This window comes from Vanacampus margaritifer, chromosome 19, assembly GCF_051991255.1.
Source record: "Vanacampus margaritifer isolate UIUO_Vmar chromosome 19, RoL_Vmar_1.0, whole genome shotgun sequence".
Taxonomy (NCBI): Eukaryota; Metazoa; Chordata; class Actinopteri; order Syngnathiformes; family Syngnathidae; genus Vanacampus; species Vanacampus margaritifer.
In genome coordinates this window covers 9,696,649-9,721,719 of record NC_135450.1, presented here as the reverse complement: position 1 = coordinate 9,721,719, position 25,071 = coordinate 9,696,649, and the positions used below count along the sequence as shown (strand labels likewise).

Here is a 25,071-nt window from a genome sequence, read left to right as displayed (position 1 = left end):
GTCACCTCTATTCAAACATTACAAAATATGATGTGAACACATTATTTTTTGATTGATATTGCAACAGCAAGTTAAGATTTTTTTTTTTAATCAAATTGCTTAAAAGGGAAGTTGAGTAAAAAAAAAAAAAGGGAAAAAAAGTAATACAATTATGTCTATGCGCCCCCACCAGTCTAAACATTAATATTGCGTTTGTGGAGCATGAGTTAAGCAGCAAAATCCACCTGCTTTTATCCATCTCAGGGGGGCGGCCATTTTGTCACTTGCTGAAAATGACATCACAGTTGCTCATATGGCTGACTTGGTTTTTGGGTTTAGTCATGTGACGATGGTAAGCTTCAGCCAGTCCTCCCTCAAACTTTGACAAAATGGACGCCCTCTGAAATGGATAAAAAAACGAGTCATTTTTTCCTGCTTAACTCCTCTTCCACAAAAGCGATATTAATCAGAAAACTGTTTAGACTAGTATTGTAATGAGAAAAAAAGACTTTATTTCACCTGTAAATGGTGAATTTTACATGATTTTAAGCTTTAATACTAAAATCTTGCCTAGGTCACGGAGAAAAGGGTGTGAATGACTTAGCAAAACTTGCATCAGCACAGCCTGTAACTATGAAATTGAAATTCCGCAAGTGTGATGGTTATGTGTTCTTTTTCTTTTTTTTTTGCAGTATAATCCCACCCTCGTGTGACTCATAAACCTCAAAACGTATGATTCACTGTACATCAACCTAAAGGCCGCGTTTTGACTGTCATGTGCGGGAACTCGCCCTCTTTGTCAATCATGCAATTGCTCACGATTGAGATTTTCCTTGCTGACACGTTTTGGGGGATAATTTTAGTTAACTGTTCTAGAGAATCTTCACATGGTGAGGAGCTTTACCCTCACTTGGATAGCCTACATGAAGATCGGGGGTCCGCGGTCACCATTTTAAGCATCTTTTCCAGACTTCCGAGTCAGACATACAGAAACCAGACGAGATAGGTCACCAAAAGGTGCGACACAGCCCACTTATGAAACCCTGAGGAACCCCCCTCACCAAATTAGTGCATTTGTGGGTAGTGTGTGTTTGATAATAGTCAAATGTTTCCACAGGATGTAGAAAGTCACATGGGGCAAATATTTCAGTGCCATATACGAAACCTTTTACTAATTTTTATGAGCAGTACTACACACTTGGCTTATGAAACATTTGTTCAAGAGTGGAGCTCATATTCCAGTATGCCGATTCATTAAATACATGAAATTTCTCTTCAGAAGACTTTTGTAATAGTGTGTGGGGTTTATAACAAACATGTTAAAAGAAAACAAAAACAAACAAAAACTTAAATTTCACTAAAGAATTCTCATCCATTTGAAACTGTAGTGTGGCTCATAATTTTGGTGTTGGCTCAAATGTCAAATGTGTAGGACGGATAACAGGTAACTTAATAACTTTTTAAGCTCCCTCTTTGCAATGATAAAAATGATTAAGGTCAAGGATACATTCCCACAGACTGGGTCAGTTTCACCTCCTCGGCAGGTGTATAGTATGACAAAACAAAACTTAAGGGGAACTAGTAACGCTTTCAGCTGATTGTAGGATTTCCTAATTCTAATGTCAAGTTGTCCATTAAAAAAAAAGTACCTTTTAAAAGCCAATGTATTCAATCAGGGATCTAAAGAACTTCCCAATTTGACTTATAATTCAAATTTTGTCCCTTACCCCCAGTTGCACCAAACATTCAATCGAGACCGCCCGCAAACATTGCTTTTACTTCTAATACAAGACACCCACCTAGTGGCTAATAGAGGAATAGCACAAGCGCTGTGAGTGAAGAGGTAAAAAAGCCAGACTTAGTTCAGTATTGCATGTTTATTTTTTGCAAAACAATACTTTAATACAGACAAGCCTGGACTCAGGCAAAGGAATCTTAGTCAGTCCTCTTTCTCCATGCAGCGTGCAGTGTTGCCCAAGATCAGAACTCACCCAAACCTTCACCAGACCAGATAATGGAATGTACCATTCCCATGTTCACTCCCACATTTTAAAACTCAGTGCAACAGGGTACTCGATAAAACAAAATGTGCGGTTACCACCAACTTTACAGCAAAAACAAAAACTGCTTCTCTTTAAAAAGGAGGGTCTTTTAGATAAACGCTCTACAACAAGAGCAACACTGGTTTACCAAACGACATGAATGACTATTTTTTAAAGTTACTGCAGTTTAAAGGATGATCAATAGAAACATGAGACCGAGTGATAGAAATCTGGAGGGGGGGCTGTTTAATCGACTTCTTCCATGCGTGAAGCGTCATCCTCGCCGTCGCCTTCTAGTGGAGGAATCTCGTCTGGGGCCGATGTGGAAGTGGCCTCCTCTGTGGGGACTTCGTCATCGTCGATACCTGAAGGACAAAGCAAGCACCAGTTGGGAGATATTCAAAGTCTTAAATAAGTTTAAAAAAATGTTTTTATTCACTTTGGTCACCATCTTCATGTTCTACTACAGAATCTGTATGGCATTAAATGGAGGGGGCCTGGCTGGTGAGTGACATGGGTGTCAGAAAATGAATGTCAAGTTGGCTGGCTGCTAACCCTTTAAGCCAGTCTGGTTTTTAGTTACCCAGCACTACTTGTGATTGTGTTGCAGCTCTCGTTCCCGCCCAGTCTAAAATGCAACTCCCGCTATACACTCCGCATGTTCTTACCAAGTCCGAGTTTGATCATTCTGTAGATGCGGTTGGAATGGGTCTGTGGGTCGTCCAGGGAGAAGCCGGAGGACAGCAAAGCCGTCTCGAACAGCAGGATGACCAGGTCCTTGACGGCCTTGTCGTTCTTGTCGGCATCTGCCTTCTGCCGCAGGGTCTCCACGATGGGGTGTTCGGGGTTGATTTCCAGGTGCTTCTTGGCCATCATGTAGCCCATGGTGGAGTTGTCCCTGAGGGCCTGGGCCTTCATGATCCTCTCCATGTTGGCCGTCCAGCCGTACGTGCTGGTAACGATGCAGCAGGGCGACGACACCAGGCGGTTGGAAACGGTCACCTGTGCGGGGGAGGATCACGGCACTTCAGGCATGCGGTTTCAAAACGGCAAGACTTTAGTAACATGCAATTTGCCAATTGCTTGATTTCCTGTTTCACTAGCGTAAAACCAAATGTTCAACCCAGGCAATGTTAAATGACATTCAACAAGTTAGATTGTCAAACAGCACTCGGAACTTTTAAAAACTCCGCAGGGGTGAACTCACCAGATTACAAGTCATGTTCAACTAGGACCCTGTTGCAACAACACAACTACGGTTGGGGAAGGCCAAACGCTTCAGAAAAGGCAAATTAAGTTACAACACTGTCGGTTCCTACCTTCTCCACTTTCTTGTCCAGAATCTCCTTCATGAGCTTGCAGAGGTTCTCAAACTTGGCCTTGTCCTCCTCCATCTTCTTCTTCTCCTCCTCATCCTCTGGGAGCTCCAGGCCCTCCTTGGTGACCGACACCAGGCTCTTGCCGTCAAACTCCTTCAGCTGCTGCACGCAGTACTCGTCGATGGGCTCCGTCATGTACAGGACCTCGAAGCCGCGCTTGCGAACGCGCTCCACGAAGGCAGAGTTGGCCACCTGGTCCTTGCTCTCACCTTGGGAGAATTCATTTAAAAGTTAAAAATAAGAACGGAGCCTCAAAATAGGATCTTATAAAGCCAGGCGGAAGACTAACCAGTGATGTAGTAGATGGACTTCTGGTTCTCCTTCATGCGGGTGAGGTATTCTGTGAGGGAGGTGGTCTCATCTCCGGACTGGGAGCTGTGGTAGCGGAGCAACTCTGACAGCTTCTTGCGGTTTTGGGAGTCCTCATGGATGCCCAGCTAAAAATAAAATAAAAAATTGTCAAAAACCTCACTACTAATCAAATCACCCACAATTTATATTAATTGAGCAACACTTTTTGATTAGTTACCTTGATGTTCTTGGAGAATCCTTCATAGAACTTCTTGTAGTTCTCCTTGTCCTCGGCCAGTTCTGCGAAGAGCTCGAGACACTTCTTGACGATGTTCTTGCGGATGACCTTCAGGATCTTGCTTTGCTGCAGCATTTCCCTGGAGATGTTGAGGGGGAGGTCCTCAGAGTCGACCACGCCGCGGACAAAGTCTTGAGAACACAAATGGGACACGGTCAGACCCTCAAAAACCCAAATGGACCAATAGATCCGCTCATTCGAAGAGCGAACTTACTGAGGTACTCTGGGATGAGCTCTTCACAGTTGTCCATGATGAAGACTCTCCTGACGTACAGCTTAATGTTGTTCTTCTTTTTCTTGTTCTCAAAGAGGTCAAAGGGCGCCCGGCGAGGAATGAAGAGCAAGGCCCGGAACTCGAGCTGACCCTCCACAGAGAAGTGCTGCAAGGAGAACACGATGAACACTTGATCTCCAAGTCTCATGCGGAAGCAACTCGTGAAAAAAACAAATCGGCAGTGATGATTACCTTCACGGCCAGATGATCCTCCCAGTCGTTGGTCAGACTCTTGTAGAACTCTCCGTACTCCTCGTTTGTGATGTCATCGGGGTTTCTGGTCCAGATGGGCTTGGTCTTATTGAGCTCCTCCTGGTCGATGTACTTCTCCTTGATCTTCTTTTTCTTCTTCTTATCCTTGTCTTTGGACTCATCTTCTTCGTCCTCCTCGACGTCTTCGATCTTGGGCATGTCCTCGCCTTCCTCTTTCTCTTCCTTCTCCTCGGCCTTTTCCTCCTCGGCCTCATCGTCGCTGATCTCCTTGTCGCGCTCCTTCTCCACCTAGCCGCCACAATAGCAGGTTCAATTTTAAGAGTGTGCTTAATATGCACAAAGCAAGCTAGCAATACTTACAAAGAGGGTGATGGGGTAGCCAATGAACTGCGAGTGCTTCTTCACAATTTCCTTGACTCTCTTCTCCTCTACGTACTCAGTCTGGTCATCCTTCAAATGCAGGATGATCTTTGTTCCGCGGCCAATGGGCTCTCCTGCAGACAGTTGAACAACCATGATTTCACTTACGCTCCAACGGGTTTCTTACTCCAGCGAGTCACGCTTTGGACAACATACCGTTGTCGACGGCGACTGTGAAGGAGCCACCGGCGGAGGACTCCCAGGCGTACTGCTCGTCGTCATTGTGTTTGGTGATGACGACCACTTTCTCGGCAACAAGGTAGGCCGAGTAGAAACCCACGCCAAACTGACCAATCATGGAGATGTCAGCTCCAGCCTGGAAGAAAAATGCAAGTTCCAAAAATTAGCGTGATCATGTTTTTCCCGTGCGTTTACATGGCCTTTCAAAGCCTAAATAAAGTTAATCTCAAATCGTAATTTGTCTAACATTGTACGTCTACTGAACTCCTTTTATCAATATATACCAAAAGCTATTTACCTGCAGGGCCTCCATGAAGGCCTTTGTGCCAGACTTGGCGATGGTTCCCAGGTTGTTGATCAGGTCAGCCTTGGTCATGCCAATGCCAGTGTCGATAATGGTGAGGGTGCGGTCGACATTGTTGGGAATGATGTCAATCTTCAGATCCTTGCCACTGTCCATCTTGGTCGGCTCAGTCAAGCTTTCGTAGCGAATTTTGTCCAAAGCCTGATGAAATTATAATGGCAACATTAACGCGCTGATAAATTCACCCAACGCTGAACTCAAGACCTGCCAGACTTACATCAGAGGCATTGGAGATCAACTCTCTGAGGAAGATCTCCTTGTTTGAGTAGAAGGTGTTGATGATCAGGGACATCAACTGAGCAATCTCTGCCTGGAAGGCAAAGGTCTCAGCCTCTTGCATTTCTTCAGGCATCTGCACAATGAAGACAGAAAGTGTTAATTTTAATTCACAGGAGTTTTCCCTTGCTTAATTTGACAGATTATGAGCAACGTCCAAAACAAACATTTGAGGGTTTCAGAAGATACAAAAATAATACAAATTATTCTACTACAACTTAATGTGCTGTAAAGCGTAGTAAAATACAAATAAAAAAAGACAGGTTTCTCAAACTTTAAAGGCAGTCGCTCTTGTGCTGCAGATGGCGGAAGTAGCCCTTAACCAACATGGCGGCCACGCAGACAATGGCTCCCGGCAAGCACGTGCTTACACAGAAAAACGCCAAATAAAACACTTTATCTACCGGAAAACATGCAATATGTGACAACACACACCACCACCACCTCAACTTTAGATGTCGCCGAGCAGGCACAGTTGACCGGAAGCCACACAAAGCACCGCTATTTCGTGCTCCACGCATACGCCATATTCGTATTTATTGCAACAACGTCGAGGTGTTCTTTGATACAGCGTTACTTGGCCGACTGACAGTCAAATTTATGACAATTGACACGAAAGAATTGTGATTAAACACATCCAAATTGCTGTTAACATTTTTTGAAGAGTTTAATTTTAATAACGTAAGTGTCGCCATTTTAATGAAATGAACGCCCCCCGCCATGACCTTGTCCTCAATAGCTACAATATTAGCTAAATATCGACCCCTAATCACAACCACCACACCTGCTTTTAAGCAACCAAATCTCGACCCAACGCCTCGATCTGCAGTGCTGCATCCTTAACAGTCCGACAATGCGTCAAAACGCTAAATAAATATTACATGACAGTATATCGCGCGCATTTATTCACATTTTAAAACATAAATAAGACTTTAGACAAATGATGTTCATGTTATCGTCGTGACTCAGGGAACTTACATTACATTGGTACGAAAAACGTCGTGAAACCAAAAAATGATTATGCCATAGTCATACTAACAACCATTGCGATCGAAAGTGCCCTGCACCAACCTTGTTTGTTGCGTTGACCTTTCTTGAATAAAATGCAAAAAAGTAAATGTCCCCCTCTGCTCTCTGATGAAGGAAAAGGAAAGGGACTTCCTTTCAATAGACCGGAATCTTTATACACATGGGTTTCGACGTAGTGCAACTCGTATCCATCCGCGGTGCACTGTGTAGTGTTGAATCTGTACAGGTTGTCTTTTTCGCTACGTTACGGAGAAAAGTCAGATAAAGGACTTTAGTTCTTCTTTGTACATGCACTCAAAATAATAGAAAATTAGCTCACGCATACATATGACGTTGTGACATTTTATAAAGGCTACGAACCAACGTATATGGGGTATTTTACATCATTACACCATGCTGATTTGCAATTTAGCACTTATTAAAGTACGCCTGCTTTGAAATTATACTAACTATATAATACTTTAATAATATTATCTTTAGTACGCCTACATATAACTGTGCAGTTGCAGTTGTGCATAGTCATACGTGTTGTATGTGTTGCTGCCATCTTGTGGCATCACGAATGATTTAGTTTCATGAGGACAAGCTAGTCCTTAAATGCTTTCGACGCACATGATAGAAATAAAAGTATTTTAATTATCACAAGAAATGTACTTTAAGATAATTTGTAATAACTTTGTTTATATCAGAATACATCGAAAAAACACCAGGGCCTTTTTAATCGGACGCAGGGATATTGGAAATGAAGAGGTTGTGCTTCGTTTTTTTCTAGCACTTTCCACAACGAAAAAAAAGAAAAAACCCGCGCCTGAAGTGACGTCACATGCTTGTCAACTGCAGCCCTCGCTACACAACTGCTACTAACCAACTACACAAACACCATGACAACCTTGTGCTACATTTTTGCTTTGAGTGCAAAAATACAACAGCAAAACAAGATAATTAACGCTTCAATAAAACCCATGTACATATTGTATGGGGTCATGTCGCGGTCATGTCATATTTTAATGTTTTTCATCGAACAATGTAAGTAGATACTAAATGAGAATTAATTATGGATTTTAAAATGCCACAGGAAATACTCACGGTGCACTCAAAACCTTTCTCTCCAAATGTCGTACTTACGGTGCGCAATTTGTTTTTACAGCGCAAACAGCGCAAAACTTGGTTTGTGACACCGGTAAAGGGCAGACAATGACGCATGCATGTGTGACGTAATTCTTTAATGATTGTGTAGAAATGAAAATTACGTCTGATCTTTGTTTTGGTGTGAACATGTAAACCCAGTGGGCCAAAATGAAAATTACGTCTGATCTTTGTTTTGATGTGAACATGTAAACTCAGTGGGCCAAAAATGATCAAGTTAAAGCATACGATTGTGTTTGTTGTTGACTTTCTGGTGGGCATCCATGTTGATTTTCTGACAAAAACGCCGACTAATCAAATGACGTCACAAACATCCTCGAGTCCACACGCTCGGGCGCACATGTAATATTTCATTTCCCCTTAAATATATTTTTTAAATGACCATTAATGAAGAATTACTTTCTTCCTCTGCGACTGACCTTTTATTGTACATAAACATGTACAAACATCACAGAGTACGACATAATACATTACAGTGTGTTTAGCATACTTGGCCACGCTAGGTTTGTTCGATTTGTTCATATCCAATTGCTACTCTTAGCTGAGTGCTGAAAGCAATTAATTGCAGCTCCGCCCATCGGCCACATACCGGAATTGCAACCACGCTCTCCTCTGTTTCTCCAATCTCCGTATATGCTTGCGTTTGTGTAATAGCGGGCCGGGAGCTAGCTAGTGTTCTAATCCAGTTTTAACAGTTTTTGAAAGCCTTTTACACCTAAAGCCAAGTTTTAGTCGCGTTAGTACATTAAGGCACGGAATATTTCGGGGTAGGTATATGGATGTTGTCTTCTTTTGTGTTATCTTCTACGGTAGACTGGCAACGTTTATTAGCTGATAGTAGCTTAGCCTATTTTAGCCATGCCGGGTAACATAGCGTGGTTATGGTCGCTTCACTTTTTGCTTGGCCTCGCCTTGTTCGAGTTCGTTTTTGTTATGACCACTCTTGTAAATACATACCATAGTTGAAACAGACGCAGCGTCTGCTTTCACCCAAACACTGGACTTTGACACCTAGCTACTGGTTTATTTCCTTAGCACGATTCGCAATTGTTAGCAGCTTGTGCTTCTGGGGTCTTTGAACGACGATAGCAAACACTAAAGTTTCAATGATTTTTGTCACTCTTAAGCGTCATTCTTCAATATTCAGATTAAAACATCTTTGTCATTATTCTTCATCAGGGCGGTCCGAGGTAGACCCATGATGTCTTTCCCCCCACATTTAAACCGGCCACTGTTACCCCCTCCTGGGATACCCCCTCAGTATGCTGGCTTCCCTGCAGGTAAGACCCCAAAGGATTCACATGCTCGGACTGAAAACAAATGACAGCATTTACATAACTATTAAATACAGATTCATAATGCACAGCTTTATTATTGCAGGAGCGCCGATGATCCCAGTTCACATGGGCATCATGACCCCTAACCCCGTAATAGTGTCGTCTCTGCCTGTGGTCAGCAAACCTCCAGTCCATAGGAGGGACATTCTCCTCCGAGTCAAAGATGAAGAGGCTGGCCCTACAACCACAGTGTTTGTGGGAAACATATCTGAAAAAGCCTCTGACATGCTAATTCGACAACTGCTAGCGGTAATGGAAGGGTTTTATGACGGACTGCAATAGATTTATTCAACAATAAAAGTGCCATCTAACCAGTGTATATGCTCGCATTTGATGTTGTGAAACTAATTTGTTCTGGTGGTCTGTTTGTGTCATTGTTACAGAAGTGTGGAATAGTTCTGAGCTGGAAAAGAGTTCAGGGCGCCTCAGGCAAGCTACAAGGTAATGATGAATTACAGTGGCACATTTAAGATTGATTACAAACTAACATTTTAATCATGGATATAAAAAGAAGTTAAACATTGTATTATAGGACTTAAAAACTGCAACAATTGCGTACATGGTCTTAATTTGAATGACTTGCAAGGCCAATTATTTTTATACATTGCATTTGATATGTTTGGAAGTGCTTTATTAAGAGAAAGAGAAACACCAGTCAGCTGGACTTAAGTAAATATTCTCACTTCCGTCTCTTGGCAGCATTCGGGTTTTGTGAGTACAAAGAACCAGAGTCCACGCTACGAGCTCTGCGGCTGCTTCATGACATGCACATTGGGGACAAAAGCCTTCTTGTCAGAGTGGATCCGAAAACTGAAGCACAACTAGATGAGTGGAAGGCCAAGAAGAAGAGTGCTAATGGGGTACGGATGTTGTTGTTTTTTCCCCCGCCACTGTAATCTTGTTTTCAAAAATGATGCCTCTGTTTTTACTTAGGTGTTGTTGTTTTTATGTTACCAGAAATCAGATGCAGAAAATGGAGACGATCAAGAGGAGGTTTTGGATGAGGAGACCAAGAAAAAGGATCAGGTCGTCCAAGGTGCCATTGATGCTTTAATGCGGGAATATGCTGAGGAGCTTAGTGCACCTTCACTGGATGAAGATTCCCTGCGGCGAAAAAGAAGAAAGGACCGAAAAGATGAGGTGCGACAAGCCCATCTCGAAGAGTTTTAGCGTAAAAACCAATGCGACAAATGACATTTTTGCTTGAATCCACAGGATGACTTGAACACAATCGATATGGAGGATGACAAGAGAGACCTGATTACCAGAGAGATTAGTAAATTTCGAGACACTCACAAGGTAAAATCACCTTTTTTGATCCTCTCGTTGACATTACAGGTTTTTGGACAGCAGCTGATCATGTAGCTTGCACACTCACAGTTGACACATTTGACCAACATTCAGGAATTGGATGTCATTCAAATACACTAATTTGCTTCACACTTAAGCAACATTTCACCTTTTAATGTTGAGCCACCTCCCAAGAATTGTTTAGTGAATCTATTTAGCAGTGACATATAGATTTTGCATTTATTACACACACACACACAATGCATGGAGACGTTGAAAAGTTACTTAAAAGCTAATCTATTGATTAAACCCCACCATTATGATAGTGATCATATGGTGACTAAAGCAAGATGAATCTCAGAGCTTTGGAAAAAGTTTCGAGGATAGGATGTAAGTATGAGCCTTCCTTTACTTTCTACATCAACTGGGCGCCCCCCTCTTGAAGACTCGCAAGGGGGCAACTGCATTGCACTTTGGCCCCGTTTGACCAACGTCCTTGCCAACTCTCATGCCCTTTAGCGGCGACCCCCGACGGCCGAAGAGTGCGTGAGCCTTTGCGAGTCTTCTGTAAACTGTTGTTCGAATCATGATGCTTATGTTGGAAGCACAAACCTTTTTTTGTCAATAACCGCCGCAGTCACTGTGGCCATAGTCTTGAATATGATGACTTAAGTTACGGGCACATGAGAGAGAGGGGGGGGTGCCCTCTTCACAGCAGCACAGTGATCTGAAGACTTTAAAGGTACGTGCCTTTGCATGTGACGTTTTGAGGTGTTGTTTCCATCGCTTGTTTTGTCAGTGCCCGGCTCGCTCTGCCTTAGTGTTAAAGTTAAACTGAGCATGCAAGTCGAGGATTCAAGCAGATAGAATCTCAGTCTTGACTCTTTTATATATATATATATTTTTTTTAGCATTTGCATAAATCAGTCGTTCAAAGGAAGAAAGTTGAAAAGAGCATTAAAACATGACGTCTATGCCGTACTATTATCTTCACAAATAGTGACCAATGGCGTTCATTTACTCAACTGTGGGAAATACTGGATAGAGGTAAGATGTACGTTTTCACATGATTCATATAATACGGTATACCCTAAAATTGGTCAACACCGTGGTTGTTTATTTACTGAAGTGACGTTTTATTGAATTGCTCTAGGGTGTATTATCATGAAATGCATTTCAATTAAATCACAATTTAAAAGTCTACAATTGCATTTAATTTTAGGGATGTTGGATACCCAATACCAGTACACGTACTTAGCTCTTGAATCTCGAATGTTTGGTGGTGGTCAGAGGGGCTGTAGGCACATACTGGCAGCCACGCTTCTGTCAGCCTGCTTCAAGGCTACTTAAGTAGTTTACCGCCACCAGAGTGTGAATGTGTGAGCGCATGAATAATGCACCCACCGTGGTGAAGTGTCTGAGTGTCCAAAAAAGCGCTATATAAATCAAATGCATTATTATTATTATTATTATTATTATTATTATTATTATTATTATTATTATTATTATTATTATTATTAAAGCATCCGTCTATTTGAGGTGCAGTGTTTATTTTATTTATTTAAAATTTATTTTGAGTTGTTTAAATGTATACATTTGCAACATTTTTATTTAATACATTTTGTTTCTTCCCCCAAAAACGTGCATAATTATAGCGTTTAAAAAAAATTGCGTCTTAATTTTTTTTTTTTTACGTTTAAAAAAATTATTACCAATATAATCGCGATTAATATTTTCTTCAGAATTGAGCAGCCCTACTTTATTTGTGGAAGTACACGTTTTTATTAGCGGGGAATGTTAACTCATTTTTCTGAGTTGGATTATTGTTCCTGTATTACGGAGAGGTAAGTAGAATACAGTATCAGGAAATCGGTGTGATATCACTAAAAGAATAGCAAATATGTGTGTTTTTTTTTCTACAGTAACTTTGATTGTTTATTCTTATCTAGCACTGCATTAGACCCAAGGCTTGTCCGTCACAGTTTGTCAGCATGATCGTGTGTCACTCATTATGGATGTTGCTTTCCTGAGTAACCAAAGATTCCCATCAAAAGCCTTGAGTGTAATGCTCTTGAAGGCAGAGTTGGTGTGTGTGTGTGTGATGTGTGTGTGTGTGTGTCTTTGGTCGCCAAGAGCCGCCGCCGTAGACTTCTGCTAAGGGGTAAGACAGTTTCTCCCATACTTTTCATTGATCTGTGCAGAAATGTTCCTGATGTTCTTGCCAGAATGCAAAATGAAATAATAATAAAAAAAAGGTTGTGTCTGTTGATGATGCTGAAGCAAAGCAAAAAAAAAAAAAGCCATAACGTGTTTCCCTTGTATACCGTGTGACCTGCTTTCCTCCCAGGCCTAACTTAAAAGGCTTATAGGGGCAGCGAAGGGCTGAGTCCATAGTTCATCACCTGTAAGTCCCGAACAACAAGTTCAAGCAAAGACTGACGTCTTTTCTTTGTTTTTTTGTATTTCCTTGTGCTGAGAGAGGCACGCTTAAGGACAAGAGAAAATGCATTGTCTATTGCGGCGCCTCCCCCTCCCCCCCCCCTTGTCGCTTCTCGTATGTATCTTACAGTTACATCTACGGTAAACTTTTAAGTAAGCTTGAGGATTTGTAGCCGTTTGCATGGACGAGTAAGCGCATACAAAAACTCGTCTGTCATCACAGTCCGGGAACTTCTTAAGCAAGTTGAGTGCAAACGCTGGCCTCGCACCATCCCGCCCCTCTGAAACCTCGCTGTGCTTTCCTCCCGCAGAAAAGGGAGGAGGAGAAGGACAAGCGGGAGAAGGAGCGCGTGGAGTTTGAGCGGGAGAAGCGCGAGCGGGAGAAGGAGCGCGAGCGCGAAAGAGAGCGGCGGGACCGCGAGAAGGAGAAGGAGCGCGAGAGGGAACGGGAGAGGGAACGGGAGCGCGAGCGCGACCGGGACAAAGACCGCGAGCGCAGGACCCGAGAGCGAGAGTGGGAGAGGGACAGGAGCCGAGACAAGAGTATTGCTCGCAGCCACTCCAGGTAAAGTCAAAGTTTGCTTTTATACGTGTGGGCAGGAAACAACACTTTTTTAAATGACTCTTTCCACCCTAATGATTTCAATAAGGGTTAACCGCCTTATTGTTCCCTCAAAGCTAATCCACTGGCAATAAAAGTGAGCACACCCCTAAGTGAAAATGCCCAAAATAACTGAAAATGCAAGTTCACCATTTTTTTTTTTAAATTACACATTTATATCTTCAAATAAATCAATAAACAATCATCATTAATTGTGCTTCATTCAAGTGACTTGTTTTAGTTTGTTTAACTTAAGCAACAAACTTTCTAAGTCAAAACAGGAAAATGAAATTACTCATCACAAGGTCGGTTAAAAAAAAAAAAGTTTTTTTTTTCGTAAAAGAAAAATAAACACCTTATGATGCGTGGTCTTTTACAACAACAAAATCATCAGCCTTCCTAGACATGGTCTTTAAAAAAATATTTTTTAATTCATTAATTTTTTTTAAAGAAGAAAACAACTCTCCTTACTATACATACATGGTCATGGTATACATTGATGTAAAATCCCCCAAATCTTACTATACACGGTCATTTTCTATACACGGTCATTTATTAAAATAAAAACAAAACCTTACTATACATGGCTATTTTTTTAAATGTCTTCCTATACATGATAACTTTTTTTGGGGCTGCATTATTTATTATTTTTTAAATATATAATAAAAGCCTTGGTATGCATGATATAAAAAAAAAAAAATCTAAGTTTTTTTTTTTTTTTTTGATAAATGCCTTATTATATACAAGGTCATGTTTTTAAAAATGCTTTACTGCATGTAGTCATAAAAAAAAAAATCCAGTTACTATAAATTGTCATTTAAAAGAGCCTTACAATATATGTTCGTCAAAATAAATAAATGATAAAATAGATGATTTTAATTTTATGTTTTATTTTTTTTTTAAAATAAAAGTTCCTAGAAATGGTTCTTTTTTTTTTTTTTCTGTTTTCCAAACGTCTTAAGGATTATCATTTAATTATTTTTTTTTTAACATTACTATACGTGGTCATTTTAAAAATAATAGCCTTACTATTTGTATCGTCTTTTCGGAGAGAGAGAAAAAGCCTTGCTATACATGGTCGTTATTTTTGAATGAATAAATGCCCAAAGTAACTCCAAATACAGCCATTAGTAGCTAACCCAAAGGCAACAAAAGCGAGTACACCCCTTAGTAAAAATGGCCAAAGTGTTCATATTTTTGCCACCATTATTGCTTGCCACAGGGAGAAGAGCCGGGAGCGGGAAAAGAAACGAGACCAAGACGACGAAGAGGACGTGCACGAACGCAGACGGCTGGAGAGGAAGCTCCGAGACAAAGAAGCAGCCTATCAGGAGGTAGGAATGGACTCGGACCACGTCTGACGTCAAGTGTGTGTTGTCGTGGCTCATCTGGCGCCATTTTGACCACAGCGCCTAAAAAACTGGGAGCTCAGGGAGAGGAAGAAGGCGCGGGATTATGCCAAAGATGCCGAGAGGGAAGACGAGCGCCGGCGAGAGATGGTGAGAGAGATTTTGCTGGAATAGCAACTTGTGTCTTTCAGCTTCTCTCCTTGGAAAACCTTTTTCATTGATTATACGTCACCTGGATACTTTTGGATTCCTGGTTGTTCATCTGTGCGATGCAGTTGTGTGCCACAAGAGGTCACAATTTAATCAAATCAAATGGACACATCGCACAAAATTGCCGACTGAGGGTTTTATCAAGGACGTGGGCGTGGCAAACAACTTGCTAACGGTAGAAAGAAATGTGTGCTCGGCCATCCGCATTGATGATAAATCATCTCAACACTCAAGTAGAATTTTTTTGTGTATTTGCACTTCTTCTCCTTTTACATTCTTTTTCCCGGCACGACGCTCTTGGAAAATATAGCGTGTGTGTGTTCATTTCTTGCAGGGGAAGGAAGGCAAACGGCTAAAAGAATTCCTGTCAGATTACGACGATGACAGAGATGATCCCAAATACTACTGGTAGGTGGCCCAAAAAAACAAAAAAACAAAAACTGAGTAAGTCTCATAATCAACAATGAGCCCAATTTCAAGTGACACCATTTAGAATTTTTTTCTCTTCAGTATTTTCCTTTTTTTTTTTTGCTACATATACACCTCAAACCTTAACCACGCTTTTAAATCTGTGCCAATACAGAAAATGTGAGAACATTAATAAATATTTTTTTTAAATAAAACAATCCATGACCTACACAATAAAATTATTTTTATTTAATAAAAAAGAATAGTTTTAAAATAAGACAATTAATGATTTTCAAAATAAAATTATTTTAATTTAATAAAAAAAGTTTATTTTTTTTTAATAAATCAATCCACGACCTACATTACATTTGGGTGGCAGACATGTTTAAAAAAAAAAAAAAAAAACTGCAGTCATTGTTCTGAAGTTGTCATTGCTGGATGCGGCCACTAGGGGCAGCGCACTGCAGAAGCGCCTGCGAGACAGAGAGAAGGAGGAGGAGGCGGATGAGCGCGACAGGAAGAGGGAGAAGGAGGAGCTGGAGAAAATCAGACAGCGGCTGCTCGACGAGGGACATCCAGACCCAGACGCGGAGCTGCGCAGGGTAAACGCTCATCTCTCACATCATTCATCGTGCGTGAGAGAATGTGCGAGTGAGCACGCGCGAGTGCTGCCGCTGAAGGTCACGTCATCATCCCATGCACGTTGATCCATGTCACGCGTGTTCACCTCCGGCGCATCCTATTGGTCCAGATGGAGGAGGAAGAGGAGGAGCGACTGAGACGACCTCCCGTCGTCCACGAAGCGGAGCCCGAGGAGCCCCGGGAGCAACGGCACCGGGCCCACCGAGGGGACCGCAGGGAGAACCACAGCAGCCACCACGACAGACCGGAGCATCGTCCGCACCACCCCGCACGCTCGGAGGGAGAGGAGGTGGAGGAGGGCGAAGACGACGATGACGAGGAGGCGGAGGAAGAGGAGGAGGAAAACAACCCCGAAGTCAAGCCCTGCCTCAAGCCCACCATGAGGCCCATCACGGCGGCGCCGTCGGTGTCGTCGGCCAGCGGCAACGCCTCGCCCGACACGCCCGGCAACGACTCGCCGTGCGGCATCATCATCCCCCACGAGAACTCGCCCCCCAACAAGCTGCCCGAGGACGAGAACAGACCCAAGATTGAACTCAGCCTCAAACTGGGTGAGTCGAGTCACAAATCGGCTAACCAAGCGGGTCGAAAGCAAATGCCCAAGTGAACACTCGGGAGTTTCCCAACGCAGGTGCGAGCGGAAGTCCCGGTCAGCCCAACGCGGGCAAGAGGAAGAAGCTGCCCGTGGACAGCGTCTTCGGCAAGTTCGGAGACGAGGAGGCGGACGAGCAGCCGCGCAAGAGGAAGCTGGTGCCGCTGGACTACGACGATGACAAGAGCCTGGCGGCGGATGGCGCCAAGGGGCCCAACTCTGAGGAGAAGCGCAAACACATCAAGAGCCTCATCGAAAAGATTCCCACCGCCAAGCCCGATTTGTTCTCGTACCCGCTGGATTGGTCCATGGTGGACACGGTAAGCAGGAACTGAAAGTACTTACTTGCTCACAGTCACGCCGTGACGGGCCGGTTGTGGAATTTCTCCGCAGGCGTTAATGGAACGACACGTGAGGCCGTGGATCAATAAAAAGATCATCGAGTACATCGGAGAGGAGGAGCCAACATTAGTGGACTTTGTCTGCTCCAAGGTATCAATCTCGTACCTTGGGCACTTCCCGCCCCACGGATGCACTCCTCTCACGCTTGTCTCCGCAGGTGATGGCTCACGGCACCCCGCAGGGCATTTTGGACGACGTCGCCATGGTGAGGCATTATCATGAGCGGACATTTTGTTTTGTACTAACGTGACACCATTTTGTACACTCCCATCAAACAAATGATTGTTTTCTCTCCCTGGCTACTTTTTGTAGGTTCTCGATGAAGAGGCTGAAGTTTTCATCGTAAAGATGTGGCGGCTGCTCATCTACGAAACGGAAGCCAAGAAGATCGGGCTGGTCAAATAACTCCAAATGATAATTGACTTTGTTGATCATAATGTATAATAGATTTAGGAGAGTTTGGTCATTGCTCACCATCTTGCTTGTAAATGTCATTCTTAGGTAAAAAATAATTTCCTTCCAAGAACCATTTTCTTGTTTTTAAAAGCTTACATGAACTTTTTGTTGTGGGCTAATTAATTGACAAGGTTGCCTTCAACATGTCCTTTTGAATGTGGTAAGCTAAATTGATTTCATTTCAAATAAAGACCTTCGTTAAAACCACTACAGGAAAAGGTTACAGTTAAGATACTCTCCATTTTTTTTTTTGTATTTGTGAACATTTCAATAAAATCAAATTTTATACTACTGGTAGTTTTTGTCTCCGTATTCATCGTCATCATCCTCTTCCGAGCTCTCTGAACTAGCGTCTGAATAAAATTCTTCTTCGGAATTAGTACTTTCTAAAACGAAGTGTAAAGTGTATTTTTTTCAAATACTTTTTCTTTGATAAAACACAGAAAAATGCCAGGAAATGGACAAATAACGCCCATGGATTAAACGTGTTGAATCTGTGAAATGAGATGTCTGACACATTGAGAGCAAGATTTTTCTTTATTGTTGCCAAGGGAACGGGCAAGAGCGGATCCTATCGCTTTTTTTTTTAACCTCCTAACACATTTGAGTGACAACGCCATGGTCACTGTGATGTCATTTGAAAAAAGAAGTACGTTGTGTCCTTGAATGACTCAATGGGTCGAATACCTTCTGAATCAAAAAGGGGTCAACCAAAAACTGCACTTTTTTAACCGCAGTTGATCATTGCTGGCATGGTTTCTCTAATCCTCCGTTTTGGCCTCCATTTCCTCGGCGTCGTCATCTCCGTCCACCTCGGCGTTTTCCCTCTCTAGCCGCTCCAGCTGCCGGGCCAGCTCCGTCTCGTCCGTGTCCGTCACCACCTTGGGCTGAAGGCGCAGTTAATGTTAAACGCTCACACCCGTACCCACCTGTTTTTTTTTTTGGTCACATGCGATGTTTTTACTCACCTCCATTTGGATGTTGAAGACACCCCTCTTCTCTTCGATTTTCTCCTTGATGGCCGCCATGGCCTGGTTGAGGACGGAGAGGCCCTCCGTGCGCTCCAGAGTGGTGGTGGTCATCACGTAGCGGGGCGGAGCGATCAGGTTGATCTAATGGGCAGTTTGGTGTTACGTCGTTGCCATGGCGACAGAAGTCGTGTCGATGTCACATGATGTTGTTATACCTTAATGGGCATGGACTCTGTAGAGCAGCCCAGTCCCGCCCTCAGCGCTTCCTTCACGGCGTCGATGCCCTCGTAGCCGTAACACGCCACTTCGATGTCTGCCAGACAAAAAAAAAAGAGGAGTGTCACGAATCCAAGTGATGTTATTTATATCAGACATCTTTTTTTTTTTTTAAGTTGTCACCTGCTCGGATCTTGACAGCCTGCGGAGTGAGTCGCCTGTTGATGTTGTCAATAAGCACGGCCTGCTCTTCTTCCGTCAGGTCCAGGTCACCCAGGATGGAAGGATCACTGCGTCACACACACGTCAGCACATCCAATTCAGAAGTCGCATGATCTCAAAACAAAACACGGTCATGCTCGTTGTCATAATTGTAAGTCCATCTTGTGTGGAAATTCACTGCAGGTGTTGCCGTTTTCAATTTCTGTCAGAAGTATGTAAGGATTGCCAATTTCATATTTTTTTTGGAGCGCTTTCAAGTGTTATTAATCCACAATCCATTTGCCCAAATCTCTCTCTCTTTTTTTTTTTACAAGTATGTATAAGAAGGCGTTTTTTTTTTTAAACTAGCAATAGTAAGTCGTAATTTTTAAAAGATCGTTTTTTAAATAGTAAGGTGTTTTCTTACGACAATGCAAGGCATTTTTTAAGCGACCATTTATAGTAATGCGTTTTTTAAAAATGGCCATGTACAGTATAAATAAGGGCTTTAAAAAAACGACCGTGTAGGCCAATAGTAACTTTTTTTTTTTACAGTAAAGCAATTTTTTTAAAACAACCATGTACATACAGTACAGCGTTTTTTTTAAAAGACCATGTAGGTCAATAGTAAGCCGTTGTTTTTAAAAGAGCATATTTTTTTTAAATAGTAAGGTGTTTTGTTTTTTTTACAACAATGTATGTATGGCATTTTTTAAGCGACCATGTGTAGTAAGGCTTCAAAAAACAAAACAAAAAAACCTGACCATTTATAGTAAGGCATTCTTCTAACGACCGTGTATAAACAAGGCGTTAAACAAAAACGACCATGTAGGCCAATAGTAAGTTGATGTTTTTTAAAAAAAAATTGTTTTTTTTTAAATAGTAAGGAGTTTTTTTACGGCAACGTAAGGCATGTAAGGCATTAAAAAAAAAAAAAAAAAAAACGACCATGTGGACCAATAGTAAAACAGTTTTTCAATAGTAAGGCGATTTTTTTTAACGACTATGTTAGCCAAAAGTCGATTTTAAAAGACTTTTTTTTTTTTTAAATAGTAAGGCATTTTTTTCTAATGACTGTACAGTAAGACATTTTTTAAGCAACCATGCACAGTAAGGCTTTTTTTTAAACGACCATTTATAGTAAGGCGTTTGTTTTTAATTAAAATGACCATGTATAGTAATGCATTATTTTAAACAACCATGAACCAAGATTTATTTTTATAAAATATCATGATGTATAATAAGACTTTTTTTTTTTTTAAATTACAAGATGTATAGCAAAACTTTTTAAATGGCATGATACGCACAAAAGTATCTCTGTGGCCTAACAAACTATAAATAACGACAGGTTTTAAATAATTACATGTGCGATATATTCCCCAAAAAAAAAATTCCCATTTACAGTTTTATTATTATTATTATTTTACTGCATCATCATCTGAAATTCCTCAGCAAAAATGAGCCCAAAATTGACCACCGCATTTCAAAAAGGCACTTGAGTGGGCGTCGGTGGACAAAATAAGCGTTCATCTCTGTGCCAATAAAGATATGAATTACAGGCAGAAGATTAGACGGTGGTTTTAGTAGAAAACAAAGGTCATGGTCGGCGAGGTCAAAGGTTGTGGGCGGTGCGCGCGTATCCAGGGCAGCACTTACGACACGGCCTGCTTGAAGACGTCGTACGCGCCGTACCCGGGCCGCTTGTACTTCTCGTCGAAGACCCACGCCGTGCGCTGGTACAAGCTCTCCAGCTGCTCGTCTTTGCTGTACTCCAGCACTTCGGCCACGTGCCGCAGGATGCTGTACACCTGCGCGCGCACAGCAAAACGTCAAAACAAACGCACCCAACCTCTTACGGGTGAAAAAACGGCGAGGCGGCGCTCACCGTTTTAGATTTGGTGAATTTATCTTCGCACTTGATGGCCTCTTCCGGCGAGACTCTCCGTTTGGACAGGTCGATGTAACCTGGCGAGGAAGCAGCGGGCACAGGCGGTCGGCACCCTTTCACAGCAAACGCCACGGGGGGCGCCTCGCTCGCTCACCTTTCTCTTTGTCCACCCGGATGACCACCACGCACTCGTTGCGGCCGATGCGGATGAGCTTGTTGATGGAGCGGATGCGCCGGCGCGACAGCTCGCTGAGGAGGATCATGCCCTCGATGTTGTTGTACTCCAGCAGGCTGACGTAGGCGCCCATCTCGGCGATGGAGCGCACGTTCACCATGACCACGTCCTCCACCTCGGGGAAGCGGTGCTGGTAGAATCGACAGCTGAGGCCCGGCATCGCTATTTCAAAAAAAAGTCCAAAATGTTTTAAAAGGGTGGAGTTTCAATGATGTTAAAGGGATACTTGACTCATTTAGCCATTTTCAGCAATAACAAGATATTTTGTTGATCATTAATATGATGATGTCATTATTTTTCATGTACAACACATTTTCCCGCTTTTGCTACAATTATAGTGAAAATGAGCTTTTGAGGTCTATTTTTTAAATGTTTTTATTTCAGTATTATCCACATGGCTATACAGGAAAAATTAGTTGAATCTTACACGTGATAAATACATTAAATTAAAATGAAACATTTTCAAAATAAAATAATAAAAACTCATTAAAATAATAATAATTAAAACAAAATAAAAACTACTATTATAACCCTGTAGGCTGCCTTTTCCATCTGATATCCTTTACATCAAGTGCACAATTCAAGTTTGAGTCGATTAAATACATTATCATTATATTAGTAGGGGATCAGGCCGATACCCTGCCTGATTTCAAGGTATCGGGACTTGTGATTAGGGCAGACAAATTTTAAATTAGACAAACAGAAAATTGACATTAATTTCATGAAAGTTTAAGGAAAAATACCATGTTGTGATTTGTGAAACATACTGTACTATATACTTTTTTGGGGTGGGGTTATTATCAAAAGCACTAGTGGTATCGGTACTTAGTATCGTTGACTATTCAAGAACAGAGTACTCGAGTCGTACTGGTTCGTCCGTGTCCATCGGTTCGAGAAAAAAAAAAGTCCTAGTTGTCACAATGTACATCTTGTATCATCATACGTGTATTTACTGATTTTAAGCTTAAAAAGTCCCAGAGTAGTCAAAATTAATATTTATATAATTATAAACCACAGCTCGCAAATGTTGCAGTTTATGTCGGACTCAAGCTGATGCAACAGAAAAAGTCTAAACGTGTTGATTTCTCACAGAGGTCAATAAGACAAACGCAGATACGAACATTCAAATATTTACCATACGCATTACGTATGAATGGTATCGTATTACCCGAAGACAATGACACAATAAGAGTATGAAAAAGAAGCTACTAGCATTATTAGCTATAGCTAGTAGCCGGGTGCTCGGCTCACATGCGGCACATGCAGGAGAGCGCGGCTAACAGCTAGCATCGCCACCTTGCCACCAAAACGTCCGCTTTGTCCGTTAAAACTCACCTGTGTCATGTGTTTGGATAAGAAATGCCTTTGAAGCGATTCACTGAGTGTTTAAATGTCCTATTTTGGTCCCCTCGGGTTCCTTTTAGTGATAGAGAACTAGCATCTGTTAGCTCGTATTCACGGCTGTGCTAATTTTTCGACCCGGAAAAGATCGTCAATTTTTCCCATCCGCACATGCGCACAGCTGACCCACTGGAAGTCACGTGGCCGGAGGTCAGCTGATCCACGGCCGAAGTGTCTGACAAGATCATCTCAACCTGTGCTTGAAATCCCACACGAAGAGCTTTATATTTGTTCGTGGAAAACAAAATATCGGCAAATTACCCTTTCGCGAACCAGATAATCACCAGAAAGCCGACGAGATGTCTGGAAAGGAGAGGCTCGACGTGTTCCCATCCAGAATGTAAGCTTGTTTGATAGCTACGCTTGCTAATACCGTTTAGCATCCAACTACAAATAACAGCGATTGTTTTATTGTATTTTTTTGCGTCCATCTTTGTGCACGTAAACACGATTTTCATGCACTTGTAGGTTGGGTTTCCTTTCTCCCTTTTTGCGTTATAATTTAAAAGAGGAAGAGTCCTTGTCATGTGACGTTTTCTATTAATATGACCCTGTTACTTCATTGACATCTTCTTGGGCAATGATTAAATTGAATTGTTGCGATTTTCTGAATTTTGAAAGTTTAAACTGTAATAACCATGAAAGATTTTCCCCAATACATTTAGAAACTACAAAACCTCATAAATCAAATATGCAAATGTTCAATGAAAAATATACTAGAGCATCTGAAATGTATATTGCGGTTCATCAGTGGCACTTTAAATGATGGCAGTGCTATGTCGACTCCCATTTAACAAGATTGATTGTGATTGGTTAATTATCAACACAGCTAGATAAATCCTAGTTCTAAGATGTATGCACTATTGAATTCAGCAACTGTATTATCTGATTTAGAGTATTTGATTTACCGTAACGCTTTAGAAGATCTTTTCGAAGAGTGTCATTGCGTTGCTGTGTTTCCCAGGGCTCAGACCATCATGAAGGCTCGTATGAAAGGAGCGCAGACGGGCCGCAACCTGCTCAAGAAGAAGTCGGACGCTCTCTCCATGCGATTCCGTCAAATCCTTCGCAAGATTATCGAAGTCAGTTGTTAAGAAGGAGCATAAAAATGTTGTTTTGGAGTACATTCGTTAAAGACTTACTGCGTTTTCAGACAAAGACCAAGATGGGGGAGGTGATGAGAGAGGCGGCTTTCTCCTTGGCTGAAGCCAAATTCGCAGCTGGTGACTTCAGGTAAAAGTAGTATTTAAAAATTAATTTGGTGTGTGTGCGAAATAAATAAAAATGTTTGTTTCCACAGCACTACAGTCATCCAGAATGTCAACAAAGCTCAGGTGAAGGTGCGTGCCAAAAAAGACAACGTGGCAGGTGTTACTCTTCCTGTTTTTGAACATTACCAAGAAGGCGGGGATAGTAAGTAAAACAATATTTGGATTAAATATGTTTTTTTTTTTTTTTTTAAGTGGATTGTTGACATCCTGTCTGTGATTGTCAGGCTACGAGCTGACTGGTCTAGCCAGAGGAGGAGAGCAGCTCTCCAGGTTGAAGAGGAACTATGCGAGAGCTGTGGAGCTGCTCGTGGAGTTGGCCTCCCTACAGGTAGGGGGCGCTCTTTCAGAGTGGGGCACAATTGACAACCATGCAAAATTCTATCACATTTTGTCCCCAGACATCTTTTGTCACTCTGGATGAGGCCATCAAGATCACCAACCGCCGTGTGAATGCAATCGAGCATGGTAAGCGTTAACGATTTCAACGTTTGATCACAAATTTTAGTTTTAAGGCTAATCATGGTTCTTTACCAGTTATCATCCCTCGGATCGACCGCACCTTGACGTACATCATTACGGAGCTGGATGAGCGGGAACGAGAGGAGTTCTACAGGTCGGTGACCTCGTTGGGGGTCCTTGTTTGGTTCATTTTCGGCGTCTGAAATCTCATTGGTCGTTCTCACAGGCTGAAGAAGATCCAGGAGAAGAAGAAACAGCTGCGAGAGAGGACGGAGAAGGAGATCGCCGCCCGCCTGGCCAAGTTGGGCCCCATCGCAGAGCCCGCCAACATGCTGATGGAGGTGACGGACGAAGACCTGCTGTTCGAGTAAATGCCCCGTTGCCAAGGCAACCATCCAATATATTTATTCCGAGCCTAACAGGGCGATGTCGAAGTCTTCGAATGAAGGCAGTTGTGTTTGTGTGTTGTGATTTGTTGTGTTGCGTCATACCGAAGAGAATCACGTTTCCATACTTGTACACAACTATAAAGCAGTTCAAATAAGTATAAATAGATATACGTCTAAAGATAACGTTTAAAAGTAAATTGTGATTAATGAATGTTTTGAATACTGTAAATGTTCAAATAATTGTGCAAGTCAAGAGTGTGTGTGAGTGCCATTACCTCATTTAAAAGATGTTTACCTTGCTGTAACACACATTTCAACACATCATCAAATAAAAGCTGGACCCAGTATTTGTCGTCTTGAGGCCTCACCAAACTCAACTGAGCCGGATCCCGGCGGCCATTTTGCACCACACTGTTACATTTA

General features: G+C 42.1%; 4 protein-coding genes across 4 annotated transcripts; 2 read left to right on the top strand and 2 right to left on the bottom strand.

Annotated features, from left to right (window-relative positions):
* Nucleotides 1–1,841: 1,841 nt before the first annotated feature.
* hsp90ab1 (heat shock protein 90, alpha (cytosolic), class B member 1) lies at nt 1,842–6,955 on the bottom strand. Its single transcript, XM_077553463.1, has 12 exons — nt 6,788–6,955; nt 5,658–5,792; nt 5,375–5,581; nt 5,053–5,212; nt 4,837–4,970; nt 4,456–4,764; nt 4,204–4,369; nt 3,930–4,120; nt 3,690–3,837; nt 3,341–3,609; nt 2,690–3,023; nt 1,842–2,386 (listed from the first exon to the last, which is right to left on the bottom strand). The coding sequence occupies exons 2-12, from the start codon at nt 5,790–5,792 to the stop codon at nt 2,268–2,270; spliced, it is 2,172 nt and encodes a 723-aa protein (XP_077409589.1). The 5' UTR covers nt 6,788–6,955; the 3' UTR covers nt 1,842–2,267.
* Nucleotides 6,956–8,489: 1,534 nt separating this feature from the next.
* On the top strand, nt 8,490–17,908 carry rbm25b (RNA binding motif protein 25b). The gene is made up of 17 exons (XM_077553557.1): nt 8,490–8,658; nt 9,071–9,171; nt 9,272–9,477; nt 9,612–9,669; nt 9,928–10,088; nt 10,186–10,368; nt 10,444–10,527; nt 13,269–13,522; nt 14,781–14,892; nt 14,968–15,057; nt 15,452–15,525; nt 15,977–16,127; nt 16,277–16,718; nt 16,799–17,079; nt 17,153–17,251; nt 17,319–17,366; nt 17,474–17,908. Exons 2-17 carry the CDS (start codon nt 9,090–9,092, stop codon nt 17,564–17,566), a joined length of 2,418 nt encoding a protein of 805 aa, XP_077409683.1. The 5' UTR covers nt 8,490–8,658; nt 9,071–9,089; the 3' UTR covers nt 17,567–17,908.
* Nucleotides 17,909–18,135: 227 nt separating this feature from the next.
* Nucleotides 18,136–22,627, bottom strand: eif2s1b (eukaryotic translation initiation factor 2, subunit 1 alpha b). Its single transcript, XM_077553562.1, has 8 exons — nt 22,464–22,627; nt 21,048–21,290; nt 20,891–20,970; nt 20,662–20,813; nt 18,988–19,094; nt 18,804–18,901; nt 18,586–18,729; nt 18,136–18,504 (listed from the first exon to the last, which is right to left on the bottom strand). The coding sequence occupies exons 2-8, from the start codon at nt 21,286–21,288 to the stop codon at nt 18,379–18,381; spliced, it is 948 nt and encodes a 315-aa protein (XP_077409688.1). The 5' UTR covers nt 21,289–21,290; nt 22,464–22,627; the 3' UTR covers nt 18,136–18,378.
* Nucleotides 22,628–22,644: 17 nt separating this feature from the next.
* Nucleotides 22,645–24,993, top strand: atp6v1d (ATPase H+ transporting V1 subunit D). The gene is made up of 8 exons (XM_077553564.1): nt 22,645–22,869; nt 23,494–23,611; nt 23,683–23,762; nt 23,830–23,942; nt 24,025–24,128; nt 24,199–24,265; nt 24,335–24,413; nt 24,486–24,993. The coding sequence occupies exons 1-8, from the start codon at nt 22,829–22,831 to the stop codon at nt 24,628–24,630; spliced, it is 747 nt and encodes a 248-aa protein (XP_077409690.1). The 5' UTR covers nt 22,645–22,828; the 3' UTR covers nt 24,631–24,993.
* Nucleotides 24,994–25,071: the final 78 nt, after the last annotated feature.

What these genes read in the sequence shown, in the direction of transcription:
- rbm25b (XM_077553557.1), top strand. Translation starts at nt 9,090, where the DNA reads ATGATGTCTTTCCCCCCACATTTAAACCGGCCACTGTTACCCCCTCCT. An exon ending in AATTTCGAGACACTCACAAG is followed by an intron (nt 10,528 to 13,268) that starts GTAAAATCACCT and finishes TTCCTCCCGCAG; the next exon opens with AAAAGGGAGGAGGAGAAGGA. An exon ending in ATTGCTCGCAGCCACTCCAG is followed by an intron (nt 13,523 to 14,780) that starts GTAAAGTCAAAG and finishes TGCTTGCCACAG; the next exon opens with GGAGAAGAGCCGGGAGCGGG.
- hsp90ab1 (XM_077553463.1), bottom strand. Translation starts at nt 5,792, where the DNA reads ATGCCTGAAGAAATGCAAGAGGCTGAGACCTTTGCCTTCCAGGCAGAG. An exon ending in CCTTCATGGAGGCCCTGCAG is followed by an intron (nt 5,213 to 5,374) that starts GTAAATAGCTTT and finishes TTTTTCTTCCAG; the next exon opens with GCTGGAGCTGACATCTCCAT. An exon ending in GCTCATCCCAGAGTACCTCA is followed by an intron (nt 4,121 to 4,203) that starts GTAAGTTCGCTC and finishes TGTGTTCTCAAG; the next exon opens with ACTTTGTCCGCGGCGTGGTC.
- eif2s1b (XM_077553562.1), bottom strand. Translation starts at nt 21,288, where the DNA reads ATGCCGGGCCTCAGCTGTCGATTCTACCAGCACCGCTTCCCCGAGGTG. An exon ending in CCGGGTGGACAAAGAGAAAG is followed by an intron (nt 20,971 to 21,047) that starts GTGAGCGAGCGA and finishes CTTCCTCGCCAG; the next exon opens with GTTACATCGACCTGTCCAAA. An exon ending in CAGAGTCCATGCCCATTAAG is followed by an intron (nt 18,730 to 18,803) that starts GTATAACAACAT and finishes ACTGCCCATTAG; the next exon opens with ATCAACCTGATCGCTCCGCC.
- atp6v1d (XM_077553564.1), top strand. Translation starts at nt 22,829, where the DNA reads ATGTCTGGAAAGGAGAGGCTCGACGTGTTCCCATCCAGAAT. An exon ending in TTACCAAGAAGGCGGGGATA is followed by an intron (nt 23,943 to 24,024) that starts GTAAGTAAAACA and finishes TGTGATTGTCAG; the next exon opens with GCTACGAGCTGACTGGTCTA. An exon ending in GAACGAGAGGAGTTCTACAG is followed by an intron (nt 24,414 to 24,485) that starts GTCGGTGACCTC and finishes TCGTTCTCACAG; the next exon opens with GCTGAAGAAGATCCAGGAGA.